Source organism: Galeopterus variegatus, unplaced genomic scaffold (assembly GCF_000696425.1).
Source record: "Galeopterus variegatus unplaced genomic scaffold, G_variegatus-3.0.2 Scaffold435, whole genome shotgun sequence".
Lineage (NCBI taxonomy): Eukaryota > Metazoa > Chordata > Mammalia > Dermoptera > Cynocephalidae > Galeopterus > Galeopterus variegatus.
The window spans coordinates 421676-437566 of record NW_007726546.1 but is presented as its reverse complement, the minus strand read 5'-3'; the positions used below and the strand labels follow the sequence as shown (position 1 = coordinate 437566).

Below are 15891 nucleotides of genomic sequence, written 5' to 3'. Positions count from 1 at the left end.
CGCTTGGGAGCGTGGCGGTGCTCCCGCCAAGGGTTTGGATCCCCATGTGGAGACCGGTTCCCGCTCACTGGCTGAGTGCGGTGCGGGCGCAACACCGAGGGTTGCGATTCCGTTGCCGGTGCCCAGTATGGGCGCGACACCGAGGGTTGCGATCCTGTTACCAGTGAGTAAAAAAGACAAAAAGGAAAAAAAAAAAAAATTCTCAACCTGCTGTTTCCACCAGTCCTACAACCCTAAACTATTATATCATGATCTTTACCCAATCCAAATCAAGTACCCAAATTGAAAAATCTGCCTTAAACCATATTCAAATCCTCAATAAATCTTACCTTGTTCTCCTCCCCCCCCCCAGAAAACTGCCTGAGTTCAGCATTTTTCCCTCACTTAAGTAAGCAATAAAGTTAGCACTGTCTTATCAAAAGGTTGGGAGCCAGCATTTGCATAATATCATGGCATCAATCAAATCTACTAACATTCTGCTATCCAGACAAATCTTGGTCTTATTTAAGGTATCCTAGCACACTCTGATGCATGAATATAGAAAAGATGGTCTTGATAATAGTAAAAGTTTCCCAATTCCACTGTAAATGTTTAGAAATTGTGATTTATAAGATGGAAGAATCAGAAAATAAATAAAAGAGGCAAGAGGCTATCACAGCAACTGATAAAATTATTCTATTAAAACTTCATAGTCCAGGGAATAGAAAGTCTGTAATTGTTTTTAGTGTGTACAATTACAACTTAATTTGTTGTAATTGTGTGAATGTTCATTACTATTTCTCTATTTTCCGCCTCAGGCATTGGAGAAAATTATGTTTCCTATCAGTGATTATTTTTCCTGTTGGTGAACAATTTTAAATTCATAAATAGTCTATTCCTTTTTTTTAAAAAAAAAAAAAGACCAGCATTCGCTTTCTTAATTACTTGTTCATTCTGATAGTGACAGCTGATGTTGCTGACATTATCCAAGCAATTGTATGGAGATGTCACCACATAATTGTAAGAGGCCATGAAATTTTATATTGAGACATATTTTCTTTCTAATTGCTTCAGAAAAGCCATGCTGAATGATAGAAATCCTGTCTTTTCACGGTATCCTCTAATGAACTTGGGCCATTGACTGCCCTTTTGTGCAGCAGAAGAGAGTTTATGACAGTAGGAAATGCTACAATAGGAGATTACAAGTAAATACTACGACTTCATCAAAACTGTTGTCACTTAATATTATATTAGGTCAGAATGCATACATATTTTTCAGCTATAGTTGATTAGATTTTGAAAACTATTCCGTCTAAAATTCTTCTTTGTAGCTAAAGCAATTTTCTTAAAGTATAGCAAAGTCTGAAAGGCAAAATAGCCGAAGGCTCTTTTAAATCAGCAAATACAAGTGATTTACTGTTGGCAACTATAAAAAAGAAAATAATTAATTGCCATTATGCTTACTAAATGGAGCTAGTCAGTTTCTTATTTAAGAGGAGCCTGTCTACTGCAAACTGTGTAACCTTGAACAAGACATTTAAAACTATGAATATTCATGGAGAGTAGAAGTGGGAGAGGCTTCTACTTCTGAAATTCTCTCCCAGTTAGGACATGATTCTTTCACTTAAGTACACCTTTCACCACAGATTGAACTGAATACTGAAAATAATGCACTGAAGTGAATATTACTATTTTAGACAGTAAGTTTGATAATTTAAAAATGAGAATTAAAAACAAAGCATCACATTTATGATTTAATCAATGTCAGTAAGTGAATTGGTCAAGCAAAAGAGCAAATAATCAAAAACCATTAAAATTTTGAAATATCTGTACTGAAATTACATATCACTGAGAATTTTATAATCTTACGTTTAAGTAATATCATGATCCCTATACTCTTATCAGTAGACCTTAAATAAATTACTTCTTTTTCAAGGATAATAATTAGTAAATCATTTCACAGAGCTATCCTTGTGCCTAGTTAGTCTTTTGCAAGAACTTGGGGAAAGAATATGGGGAAAAATATAAAAAGTAGTTTAAAGTATATTCAAATTTTCGCAATGTGAAATTCTTGTGAAATGATACTTTCTGGATAAAGTTTATGAAGAAATGAGGATTTTTTCCATTTAATATGCTAAAGAGTAAATAAAAATTAAGTAGATATATTTCCAACGTGAATTATCACAAATCAACCAATTTACAACTATAAAAAGATAACATCAGCCAACCTGGGGCTGCTAGAGCTCAGGGGAAGAGGAGGAGAGACCTGGAGTTCATGAAGGTGGGAGAAACCACGACGAGAGAAAGAAAAAACTGCTCTGAGCATTTTGGGCCGCAGCAGCTTTAAGGTTCCAGCTGCTGAGCGCGTGGAGCAGTAGCCAGCAGAAGCCACAGCTGTGCTCTTCAGATGGAGTTACTTGGAGGCGGCAGGGGAGAAGAGGGCCTTGGTGGCCCCGGGGACAGCAAGACCACTGATAGGGTTCCAGTAGACTCACGCAGGAGCAAGGAGCCAGAACAGCTGGAAAGGGGGAGCCATTCAGAGGCCGGTGAGTCATCGCAAGGTACCACTGCAGGGCCCGTCCCATGGGAAGTGTTTAGAGCATGGTCGGTAGGGGAGACAAGCCCACAGGGAGAACACTGGGACAGCAAGGACAGCCAATCTGCCCCCCCGATCAGCACAGACAATTCAGAGGAGACTGGTCAGGAATATAGAATTGCATGGGGTGCAGTCTCTAAAAAGACTGAAAAGACTCAGGCCCAGATCAGAGTTTCTACAACCCAGGTTTATTGGGTCTCTAGAGAGCTGGAAGTACCTATAATATCAACCATTAAACCCTGAGCTACAGGCCAGCCCTGTGGCTCACTCTGGAGAGTGCGACACTGGGAGCGCAGCAGCGCTGGGAACGCTGAGGCCGCGGGTTTGGATCCTAACAGGGATGGCCGGTGCGCTCACTGGCTGAGTGCGGTGCAGGCGACACCAAGCCAAGGGTTACCATCCCCTTACCGGTCACAAAAAAAAAAACGAAAACCTGAGCTACACAAAAAGTCTTCCCTAGGAAAACAGCACAGCAGCAATTTAGCTCAACCACACAGCTCAAGTACTGGTTCCCACAGGAAGTTCTCCTGCTTCAGAAATAAGCAAAGGACAAAAAATTAGTTCCAGCCCAGGCACACCACCAGCACCTTGGGACCTGCCTTGCGACCTGAGGTCTGGAGAAGGGGATCAAACCCCACTCTCACAACCAGGCACACCATGCCAGTGCATTAGGGCCCACCTGGGGACCCAAGGCATGGAGAAGGGGACTGGACACCCCTCCCACAACCAGGCATACAACTCCAGTGCCTAGGGGCCCACCTGGGGACCCAGGGCATGGAGAAAGGGACCAGACACCCCTCCCACAACCAGAAACACTGCTAGTACCTTGGGGGCTCTGCCCAGGGGCCTGAAGCATGGAGAAGGGGACCAGACCCCACTCTCACAACCAGGCAAACTGCACCAGTGCCTCAGGGCCCACCCAGGGACCCAGGGCATGGAGTCAGGGTCCCCTCCAACAACCAGGCACAACATGCCAGCACCTCGGGGCCTGCCCAGGATCCCAAGGCATGAAGAAGAGGACCAGACCCCCCTCCCACAACCTGGCACACCATGCCAGTCCCTCAGGGACCCGAGGCATGGATCCAGGGACCAGACACCCCTCCCACAACCAGACATACCACCAGTGCCAAGGAGCATGCCAAAAACATTACCTCCATGTAGTTGGCCCACCATAGTCACCACAATAACCATGGCCGCCACAAAAGCAGCTAGACACCACAACCACTACACAGATGGTCCACCAGCCACTGGAGTGCATTGACATGAGGAGTCACCAGCAGAGATATAGAAAAGAAGAGGGTGTCTCTCTCCACAAAACCCATTTCTGAGTGACAGAAGAAGCATCTGCTCTATAATAATATTGGGGGACCTGATCACACCTCTCAGCATTGGACAGATCATGTAGGCAACAAATTAACAGAGTAACCATTCTTCTTTCAGAAGGAGAGAAGAAATCTAGGGTAATTAGAGGGGGGAGGGGAGAGGAAGCGGGGGAAAGGGAGATACTGGACAAGGGGCATAAAGAATAATTACGATTTGTAATAATATATATGCTAGGAATATTGATTTGACCAACATATCTCAATGTTGAAACCCCAAAATATGTATAATCAATTTTGATTCAATAAAAATTTAAAAAATAATAATAATAAAAAAATAAAAGAGGCTTGGCACAGCATTGGGCTCGCCTGCCCTTCTGCCTTCTGCCATATGAGGACCCAGCACTCCTCTTCTCCAGAGACCAGACAACAAATCTGCCAGTGCCTTGATGTTGGACTTTATAGCCTCCACACTGTGAGAAATAAATTTCTGTTCTTTGTAAATTAAAAAGAAAAAGAGAGAGAGAGAGAGATTCACAATGATTAAATACAGAGTCTCAGAGTGAAAAAAAAATGACTTGAGTCCAGCTGGGACTACCTATAATATTTTATTACTCAAAGCTCTCATTCAAAACTCCAATTTTCTCAAATGTGAAAAGGATAATATTTACCTCGTTGAATTGGCACCTAGACTCAGTAAATGTTACTTATTATTCTATTTTATTTATTGCTATAATTTTATAAATTTGTAAGTACATGACACTCACAAAATTAATTGCAAGTTTGTGGCAATTATTCTTAAAATTTGAGAAATTCTATACTTAAAATATGATTGAGATCTTCAATTAACAGAGACTAGAAAGATCACTAAACTTGTAAGAGTCAGATTATTGTCAATCCTCAGGTGCCTCATTTTTTATCATACACATTTTTTAAAATAGCATTACCCATAATCTTAAAAATAGATTATATGCCAGACATGAGACTAAGCATTCTACTATGCTTTAAGTTATTATTCCCCACAACAAACTTATGAGACAGATATTTTCAGAAGAATGGGAAGCTAAGAGATATTAAATAATCTACTCAAGTTTACATAGCCTGCTTGGTAATTGAGATTTGCCTAATTCCAGAGTCTTTTGTGTGTGTGTGTGACCGGTAAGGGGATCGTAACCCTTGGCTTGGTGTCGCCTGCACTGCGCTCAGCCAGCCAGTGAGCACACTGGTCATTCCTATATAGGCTCCAAACCCGCGGCCTTGGCGATCCCAGCGCCGCTGCGCTCCCAGTGCCGCACTCTCCCGAGTGAGCCACACGGTCAGCCCATACAGTCTATGTTTTTAACCATTACACTATACTTCCAAAATTAAGTGGCATATGTTTCTTAGCTTTATGTAATCAGATCGAAGATACTTTATACTTACACTTTTTCTGACCCAGACATATCGAAGCTTGTACAAACTTATAGTTGATTTTTATAATTTTCGCTGTGTGAATGTTGTTGCAATGCTTTGTACATTACCTTTTATATTAGCAAAATCACTAGGGTATCAGCTCAGCTCCCTGTGCTATTATCCTTTAAAAATTAATAACAAAAATTGCCTTGTTAATTAATAGGCACAGGAGGAGTCCCTAACTCACTGCAGAATTTTTATATTGCTTGGTCATCAAATGCAAAATACTTTAGCATCTATCTAATTAATTCCTAATTGATATCATTGGGCCATTACTTCCCCATTTGTATCTGGACATAGACCAAGAGATGCTGCCCTATGTGTTTTTAGATTTAACATCCAAAATAAAGAACAAAAATAACATAAAATTTCTTCACTCAATCATTTAAATCACCATTACATTCTTTTTTTAATCGAAGAATGCTAAATAAGTAAAACATATTTTCAATTAAGTAACTCCTCTGCAAGTGGTAAAGATGCAATTTAATACAAAGTAACAGTCTGGCTTTCCCTGTGAACGTTAATGATTTTAGTTAATAAGTTTTAAGGTATTTAAAATAGAAATTTGTTCTTTCTAAGAGAAACTACTATTTTAAATATGTTGTGATATTTTCAACATCCTAGATAAAAGTATTTTCATACATTTAAATGCATTGGTTTTAACACAGAGAAATGTACCACCTTTTATAAGCAAAGTAACTTCATTAATTTTTGAATATTTAGTACTAGCAAATCATAACTTAAAATGTTAGACAGGATTTAGATAATAAAATTTAAATCAGAATTCATATTTTAAAATAATCTATAATAATGATGAAGCATTTAGAAATTAAGGACTATGAAAAATAAGCAACAATAGGACAGCGTATTTAACAAGGCATTAAAACTGTTTAAAATTTCAAGAGGTAACCAACCTATACTGGCTCCTGCTCTGTTCAATCAACTGTGAAAAGCACTTTGAATTTAAATATGCCACCCATTTATCTAGGATCATATTTTTAGACAGATACATTGCCATTTTACAAATAAGGGAACTGCACTCAGAAAGATCACAGAGGCCCAAAGGCCACTGTGGCAGAGTTGGAATACTAAGTTTGATGTAAGTGCCTGCTCTCTTTTGATATTAACTTGTAGTTTCTTTATTTTGAATGGATCGTTAAGGTACAATTTATCCTCAGAGATTTATTGTAATGATTAATTTGAGATGGCTTAGGGAAAAAAGGCTGGCTCACAATAGGCGTTCAGTTTTCCTTCCTGTCAACTTTTTATTTTTATTTTTTTTAATATTTAGTTTACAGAAAAATATTGAATATGTTCAAGTTGTACAATGTGATGATTTGATATACATACATATTGTGTAATAATTACCACAATCAAATTAATTAAGACAACCATTATCACCCATGCTGTCCATTAGATCACTGGAACTTACTTCTCTTATTACAGAAAATCTGTACTCTGACCAGTATCTCCCCATCCCCCCCAATCCCCAGCCTCTGGCAACCACCTTTCTACTCCCATCAACTTAGATCTCCACTACTAATTGCTAATGATTATATTCAACCCAGCCCCAGTAGTAACAAAGAAGGCTTATAAGAATTGGAGAAATAGTTTAAGGAATATGTTCCAAACAGGTAACACCAAAATATATTTCAGTCTTCTTTTCTTTTAATTATCCAAGGAATATGAACTATGCACAACAGACTGAATTTTATTTTTGGATTAATCAAGATCCTTATAAAGCTTCAAGCTTTTGCTACGCTGATGGGGAATCATTTAGAACTGCTTCTACTGAACTGGTGGCATGATGCAAACCAGATTGTACTGAAGGAGATTGTGAAGGAATTGTTCCTGATATCAAATGATGTACACCTTATGAGGTCACGTGAACAAATACCTTTTAGTTTTAAGTAACAAGAATTCCTTTGTTTGAAAATAATGCATTCACTGATTGAATGGTTGACAATATACATTTTAATTGTGCAACTAATTGTTTTTCTTTCTTCACATATTCCATTAGAACACTAAAAATAACATTTTCAACTCTCTATAGTAATACTGGTATACAGTTTATGTGCCAACCTTACCCATGACTTATTTTTCATATCCTTGTTTTAGTGTTACCTTATTTTACTCAAATAGTTATTATTTCATCTTATGTTATATTTTGCAAGATGCTTAAATAAATATAAAAATATCCTAAATACATAATGTAAAACTACATAAAGAAAAAATAAACAAAAACATATTGCTGGTATTTTTCCTTTTACAGATTGTATAGTTCATAACATGTATTTCACTGTGAAGAAAATTTTAAAGTCACTTTTTGAGTTGTATAAATACTAACTGCTAGTAAACTGTTTTTAGTACTTTTTTTTTTTCTTCAGAATAATGTTAAGGTATATCTAGCGAACATCACTGCTAACATCTTGCATGACTCAATTTGTGTCAAAAACACTAACATAAAAATAGCAACCAGAAAGTGAAGAGAAATAAAAAGTGGGAACGGTCACTAATATATTTTCTAATTTATCAAGGTATAAATACTAACATCTCATATTTTCTAATAAAAAACAGTTTGATCATATATGCTTTATAAATGATTTATTAAATGGATAAGCAATAAATTTAATTATGTTTTACCACAGAGTAAATGCAAATGTTTGTTATTAAACAAATTGATAATCCTGTATTTTAAGCATGGTGCATATTTACTATTTCACAAAAAAATACTTTCTGAAGAGTAATTTAAGCATTAATTTAAAGAAACATAATAAAGAAACATCTGGAAGGCTTATCCACAGACTTTTTAATGTAAACCTTTGTCTTTAAGATTAGAATTTACAAAGATGAAATTAGATAATCCCAGATCAGAGTAAATTATTCAGAATAGTGGCTTTTAGTTTTTTTCTCCTCAAGGCTAGTTTCCTTTTGGGAACTCACTTTGAATTCACATTCCTTTCTTTCACTGAAATTGTTCTTTCTTGTTTTCATAAAAAAGTGATATCTACATACTGCACTATAAAACATATTTTATTTGAACTATCATTTGTACTATCTCTCCCTTTAGAAAGATGTTTAGGACTAATATAATTTATTTATGACTCTATAGATATATTTACATATTCAAAGAGAAATTTCATGGAAATTTATTCAAAGTATTCAATACAATGGTCAGAAAACAAACTTTTTAAAACCTAACTGTGAATTTACAACTCACTTTTAGATGAAAATACAGATAGCAAAGAATGAAATAAAAAGCAGAGTAAAAGATGTCCATATCTATTATGACTACAATAATAAATGGCCATTTTACCAAGCTAGGCACAGTAATAAACACAAAATTCAACAATGTAGAATCTGCTCAACGTATTCAATAATAGAATATGTTCAAAATTCAACAATAGAATATGAAGTTAAATATCTAAACATCTATGTATATGAGCACTTCTTTTTTCTTAAAGGAGATATTTTATTTTATTTATTTATAATTCTTTATTTTTAATTGAAACATAATCGACTATACATATTTGTGGGGTACGGTGTTGAATATCAATGCCTATGTACAATATGTGATAATTAAATTAGGATAATTAGTATATTCATCATTACAAAATGTAGGCATTCTTTGTGACCCTTCACCAATTTCTTGCTAATCCCCCATCCCCTTTCCCGCCTCTAGTAACCACAGTTCTGTTCTCTCTTCTTGAAAGTTCAACTGACTACATTGTGATCGTCGTACCTTTCTTTCTCTCTTTTTTATTTATTTTTTAGCTCCCACGTAGGAGTGAGGACATGCAGTATTTCTCTTTCTGTGCCTGGCTTATTTCACTTAACCTAATTTTCTTCAAGCTCATCCATGTTGCTGCAAATGGCAGAATTTCATTCTTTTTTTTAATGGCTGAATACTATGAGCATTTCTCTGACACAGACCTTGAACTACACAACTCAAATTGGCTTTTTCTCTTTTGTGCTATTCTGACATTTTGGCCTGGTTGATATGCCTTAGCTCGTATTGCTTATACTACAAGTAGAACATCAACCAATAAATGATTAATACTATATGAATATTAATACATGTGAATTTATTATCTATTCTATTGCCCTTTAGAATGTCTCTTTGCATGTTAAATCATGTATCTAATATATGTTTTGAAAAAATGAGAGGAAATTTTCTAATTACACATTTTTTAACTTGGTCTAGTAAAACAGGTCTCTTAATTTAAAGATGTTTGCTTTTCTGTAAAGAAAAAAACAAAATTAAAATTTCTAATTGTTGTTTTTATTGTTTTTATTTTTTTTTCATTTCATACATGTCTAAAGGAGCCTGACTATGTTTTAAACAAAATCACATTAATTGATATCAATTGAGCATGTACTATGTGTGCAAGTTACTATAGAAAAGAGGCCAGAAGAATTTCTATATTTTCTGCACATGGTGATTAGTCTTCTCAACTCTAATCATTATTAATTATATGCTAAACTGAATAAAATGTATAAATTTCATGAACGACAATTACTACAAGTTTTAGACTTTCTATTTTCAAAGCAAAAAAGCACTTTTATGGTCTTTTAAAAAGTTCACCTTGGCCATTATACTTAGTATAAACTATTCTAAATCTTTGCTTTAATGAGCCTCTACAGACAAAAGTTGATATGCTTTGTCTTAGCAAAGTTTGTTAAAACCCCTTAATGATTTTCAGTAATATAAGTAGTAGAATTTAGTGGTATTTTTATATTAATTTTCAGACTTTGAAAATCACTTTTCTTTTATTAAAACCATCATTTTAGAATGTTTAGCATTAGTGATCTTTGTATTATTATCAATTATCTATAATGAGCTTCTTATAATCTGGGAAGACCTTTAATTATGTTGCCTTATAAAGGGAATAAACTGTATAAAACCAGTTCAAACAGAAATTCTTTTCTCAGCTAATATACATAAATATATATTTGCTGTTTTAAACCAAATAATGTGGCATTTAAAGTGAAATAGGTTTTCAAAAGACACTTTATTAAGTGACATTAAACGAACCTAAGACACTTTGGGCAAGAATATTTCATCCATCACAACTGCACTTTAAATATGCAAACTGACACCATTTATCATATGAAAAATTTGGTTAACTCAGTTGATTTATATGGTTCCCTACTTTTGGCTTCAACCAAACAACCTACACCTTGAATTAGAGATTCATAGCATTAATTAAATCTTTTTTTTCTTTAAAATAAACTAATGAGGTACATAGTACAATATTAATTATAAAAAAGAAGTTAAAGTTTAAAGAGATTAATTTATGTCCCCAAGGTAATACAATGAGCTAAATTATCTTTATATTTTTATTATTTTTTTAAATTTTAACATTTACTTGTAGATTTTTGTGGGGTACAGTGTGTTCTTGCAATACATCCATGTACTACACGACGATTCACTTAGGGTAGATAGCATAGTTTTGTACCGGCTACCCCACCACTTCTCCACCCCTGCTACCTCTTCCCCTCTTGGCCTCTGGTACTATTATTCTACACTGTACTTCTGTGAGAATAGAAAGTAATATTTTTTTCATCTTTAGAATAGTGTAATAATGTTTTCATCTTCAGATTTTTAAGTCATTCTTTGCTCTTCATCATGGTTGTCTACCAAGCATAACTGAAATTGCTACATTATATATAGCAATAATTTTTTCAATTATTATTTTGTTTTATTTTTATTATACAGTTTTCATAAATACACAAATGTAGAGAGAATATTATGATTAACCCATTAAACTTTCATCCCATCCACCTAATACCAGCTTTGATAATTTTCAACAATTTGTCAACTTTGTTTCATATATTCCCTTCCCCATACTTCATGGTAAAATAAATCCCAATTTATCTATTTTTACAAAAGTATACCAATAAGGATGTCACATTGCATTTGCCACTTTTAATCTACAACTATCATCCCTTCCTTTTTATCATGCCATTTATTTGTTGAAGAAACAGACCATATATCCTGTAGAATTCCCCACCTCCTAAATTTGGTTGCCAGAAATCTTATCATGCCATTTAACATTTTCTCTCTGCCCATACCAATATTTCCTGTAAAATCATTATCCAGCCTCCTGAGTAGATTTAAGTACTTACTGGAAGGGGGATAGGGAGAGGAGAGGGAGCAAGAAGGTGGTGCTGTGTACTTCTCTCAGCATTGTATCAAGAGGGACAAAATGTCTAGTTATTTCACATTTAGCAATGTTAGGGTATTTTATCAGTGGGTTTAGGCACTGCCGTCTAATCCATCATTGTAAAGTTCTCCATCAACAATATATCCTTGCAATCATGCCACTGCAGACATGAACACCTTATTCCTTTTAATGATTGCTTAGTATGCCACCATATAATCAATAAGTGTCCCACTGATGGACATTTGAGATGTTTCCAATACTTACGAATATTTCTCAATGAATAGTTAGATGCATACATTACTCTGTATTTTGACAATACCATAAGATTAAACATCTAGAAGTTGGATAGTTGGATCTAAAGGTAAATACACATATAGTTTTGCTACATATTGACAAATTTACTTTCAAAGGAGTATACCTTTTCACATTTCTACCCTGTATAACTTTTTTAAGACAAATACACATGAATGACAAAATCATAGAAGCTGTCTGCATAAAAGTGAGAAAAATCTGCATTTTTAAAAGGATATCCATCAAATCAACTGCAGAAAATTGTCCCAAGAAATTTTTATCCTAAATTGGTATTCAACTAAAAAAACGTAAAAAGCAACTTAAAAAAATTAGCTTAAAATAGAGTGTAAGAAAATATAACTATTGCTATTACCTTCTTTTGACAGTGTTAATCTAATATTATCTATGATATAAAAACAATATATGAACAAAAATTCATCATAAACTGTTATAGCAAGAGATTACATCTAGTTTCCACAAGTTAAAAATAAGGACACCAATATCCAAGAGGTGGATTTACTCAAATTTATGTAGTAAAACTCCAGTTTTTAAATCTCTAATTTAATGTTACTTGTACTTTAACTCAAAAATGACAATGTTAGCAGTAAAAAAGTGAGTGTAAAAGCTTTCCTTTACTGTCAAATATCTAACTTTGAATAAACAATACCTACAACCACTTCAAAGAGAGTAAATTTTGAATTTGGAGACATGACATTTTATGCTTTAATATAAATTTAAACTACAAATATAGTGGGCTCCCCTCTTAATTCATTCAACATGAATTTATTTATCTCATACTATAACTCTATGTGTATGTGCGTGTTTGTGAGTATATGTTTGTGGCTGCTATTGGTAATTATTAATTTTGAAGTCAATCTTATTGCATCAACATTAACCCTTGTAATTATTGTTGAAGTGGCTAATATTTACAATAGTAAACTCTGATCCACAAAAATTCCATTTGGTTATATAAAATAAGTGAAAAATGGGAATAAGTGAAAAATGGGATTATAATCATTGTTTTCTTCCACAAAAAAAGAAAATATTAATTTTGTTTCATTGTTGTGTTTAATTAGAATACTTCCTTCTTTGAAAAGTTTTGTAGTTTTTTCTAATTTTATAGTTATCTTCCAACTGAATTTATACTTCCATAGTAGACTTAAAATCATTTAAGACATCAGCATTCTGTATCTATGGTGCCTGGCACGTTCCTTGCACATAGAATGTAAAAACTGGGGATTGAAAATACTGAAGGCAGCTGAGCAATATTTAGCTTATCAATGAAAGCTAATTTACTAGGATTAGAGTTGTATGATACTATACATTTGTTCAGCACTTACCAGGAGGATGAAGATTCTGCTCCTCTAAAAACTCTAGATCGAGCATTAGATCATCTTCATCCAGTTCACAGGATCCCAAATTATTCAAAACATCCTGAAGAAAAAGAAAAACCAACAGTTAGAAACCAAAGCACTGAGAAACTGAGGAAATATCTATATGCAAAGGCCATAGGCATAAAAAACTCAAAATCAAAAATGAGAAGTATTAACTAAATTCCAGAAATTCTTTGACTCTCAAAGACTTTAAAATTATCACTCCAATAAAAAATTCCAAAAGTTATTTTAAAAATTCTTAACTTTTCCAATTATTTGCACACGAACTTTCTTAAAGGACATGTGACATAATGAAATGGAAGTCCGTATGAGCAGGTATCAGCAATATTAGAATAAAGGAAATTACTTCTAGATACTAGAAAAAAAGAAAAGTATTTGTTTTAATCAAAACTTCTTTAATGATCATTAAAAAAAAGAATTTATTCATTAAGAATGTACAGAATGAATATAAAGTTTTTTCAAAAACACAGAAGTCTATGAAATAAAACTTTAGTTCCTTTTTCTAATATTAATATTTCAAATCTAACATTCTTCTGACATATTTAATGAACTGTTTCTCAAACAAATTTTGTGTACAGTCCCACCTGTGAAACACTAATTTAGACCAAATTGGAAGTAGGAATCTTGTTACCACTTATCAATCATTTGCTTTAGATTAGGAGGAATGAGAAGAAATATATATCAATTAGGTTAAAAATTAATATACACTTTCATTATACCATAATGATCAGAGCTAAGATTATGTTTCATATTTTTTTGCAAAAGAGCAAATAGCAAAATAAATGAGAAGGATATATTGAGAAGTCTTTGTGTGAGATGGTGATATGCAGAGATAGGTATTCTTGAGGGAGAAATAAAGTCCTGATTTGTGCATCTGTGTGCATAGATAGGTGACAGATGTATTAAGAAAAAGAAAAACTTACATTTAGAGACTAAGAATGAAATAACAAAAGTATCAAAATTAGGATCAAGAAAAATAACCTACATACTAAATGATGCCACAACATTTCAGATCACTTTTTTTAATTGATTTGAATGTTACCATAATTTATATTAAACAAAGTAAACATTCATTAAAGGAAGGCTAATAATATTTTCAAATGGGAACTGAATACTTTAGTTCTTGGTATTATAAACAAGGACACTGGGACTTTAAATAAACCACTCTCACTTTAACAAATGGAATTAAACATTATTAAACTTTAGAAACATGTATGATTCATGAATAGAGCACAATGGTTTGAAAGGTGATAATTATTGCCAAGACTAATTGCTCCTTTCTCCCAATGAAGGTAACTCATAATTTAAACTATAAATAAATTTAACTGTTTATTAGAAGCTCTGTTCCATACGGTGGCAGGGATAACCTAATAAGAACTATTTATATATATATCAAAAAGATGTTATAAAATATAGACAACAAAATATAAGCTATCATATTAAAAATGCAAAATACAAGATTAAAACACCAAAAGAAACACAATTGAAGTTGAATGTAGAAAAGGAAGAGTTTGGAAAATGGAGATTTTATGACAATGCTAAATACTAATGTTTACTAAACACTATCCTAATGAAAGAATCTTCATCTGGTAGTCAGGAATACACAGGCCAAAAAAAAAAAAAAAGTATATTTTATAGTGAAAGTGTAGTAATTTATCCAGCTTCAAATTAGGCCAAATAATTTTATACTTGGATTTTGAATTCATTGACTGAATTGCCTCTCTCCAAAGTTCATACAAAATTCTAACCCCAGCACCTTAGAATGTGATTGTATTTGGAGATAGGGCCCTAATCCACTGTGACTGGTGTTCTTATAAGAGGATATTAGGGCATAGACCACATGGTGTTTTGAAAACACAGAGAGAAGATGTGTAGAACCACGTGAACACAGGGAGCAAATGGGCCATTTACAAGTCAAGGAGAGAGGCCTCACGAGATACCAAACTTGCCAATACCTTGATCTTGGACTTCCAGCCTCCAGAACTGTGAGAAAATAAATTTCTGATGTTTGAGCCACCTGCTCTGTAGTATTTTATGTCAACCATAGCAAACTAATACAACCAACAACACTTAGAAAGCAATGAAAGATATAACAAAGGAAATGAATGAATGCTTGGCATAAATTACCTTTTTTATCATGCTAAGGACATCTTACACATTGTAATCTCCTATGACATTGTTTTCACAGCATTCCTTTCTTTCATTTGGAACCACGCCACCCTATCTACTTAGCTATTGAGGGAGCTACCAGATTCTTACATGAACTAAACTCCTTGTCCTTGGCAGATGGTCCAAGATAGACATCTGAACCAAACTCGGTGACCAGAGCTCTTTTCCAGAAATGAGAAGTCTCTGTTTAGTGATTGATATTGCAAGATGCAAAACGCGGCCATCAAAGGAACCATGGATTTCATTGACTTTTCAAGGTGTGTTTGTTCAACCCCTTTTGAATTTTGACAATTAATACATTCACCCATTGTTTGAAAATAAAATAAAATAAGGTTTTATTTTTTTTAACAGTGAAATACTTTGGCCGGCCCGGTGGCGCACTGGATAAGCGTGCCGCTTGGGAAGCGCGGCGGCGCTCCCGCCCGAGGGTTCGGATCCCACATACGGACCGGTTCCCGCTCACTGGCTGAGCGAGGCACGGGAGCAACACCGAGGGTTGCGGTCCCGTTGCCGGTCCCCAGTCC

The 15891-nt window shown here is 34.4% G+C and overlaps 1 protein-coding gene across 2 annotated transcripts in view; it reads right to left on the bottom strand.

Annotated features, from left to right (window-relative positions):
- The window catches only part of CCSER1 (coiled-coil serine-rich protein 1), a 475167-nt gene that overhangs the window by 221136 nt on the left and 238140 nt on the right, over window positions 1-15891 (bottom strand). For both annotated transcript variants that reach the window (XM_008568716.1, XM_008568717.1), the window contains exon 4: window positions 13145-13238. In XM_008568716.1, the coding sequence (XP_008566938.1) occupies window positions 13145-13238 (94 nt within the window). The remainder of the gene's footprint in view (window positions 1-13144; window positions 13239-15891) is intronic.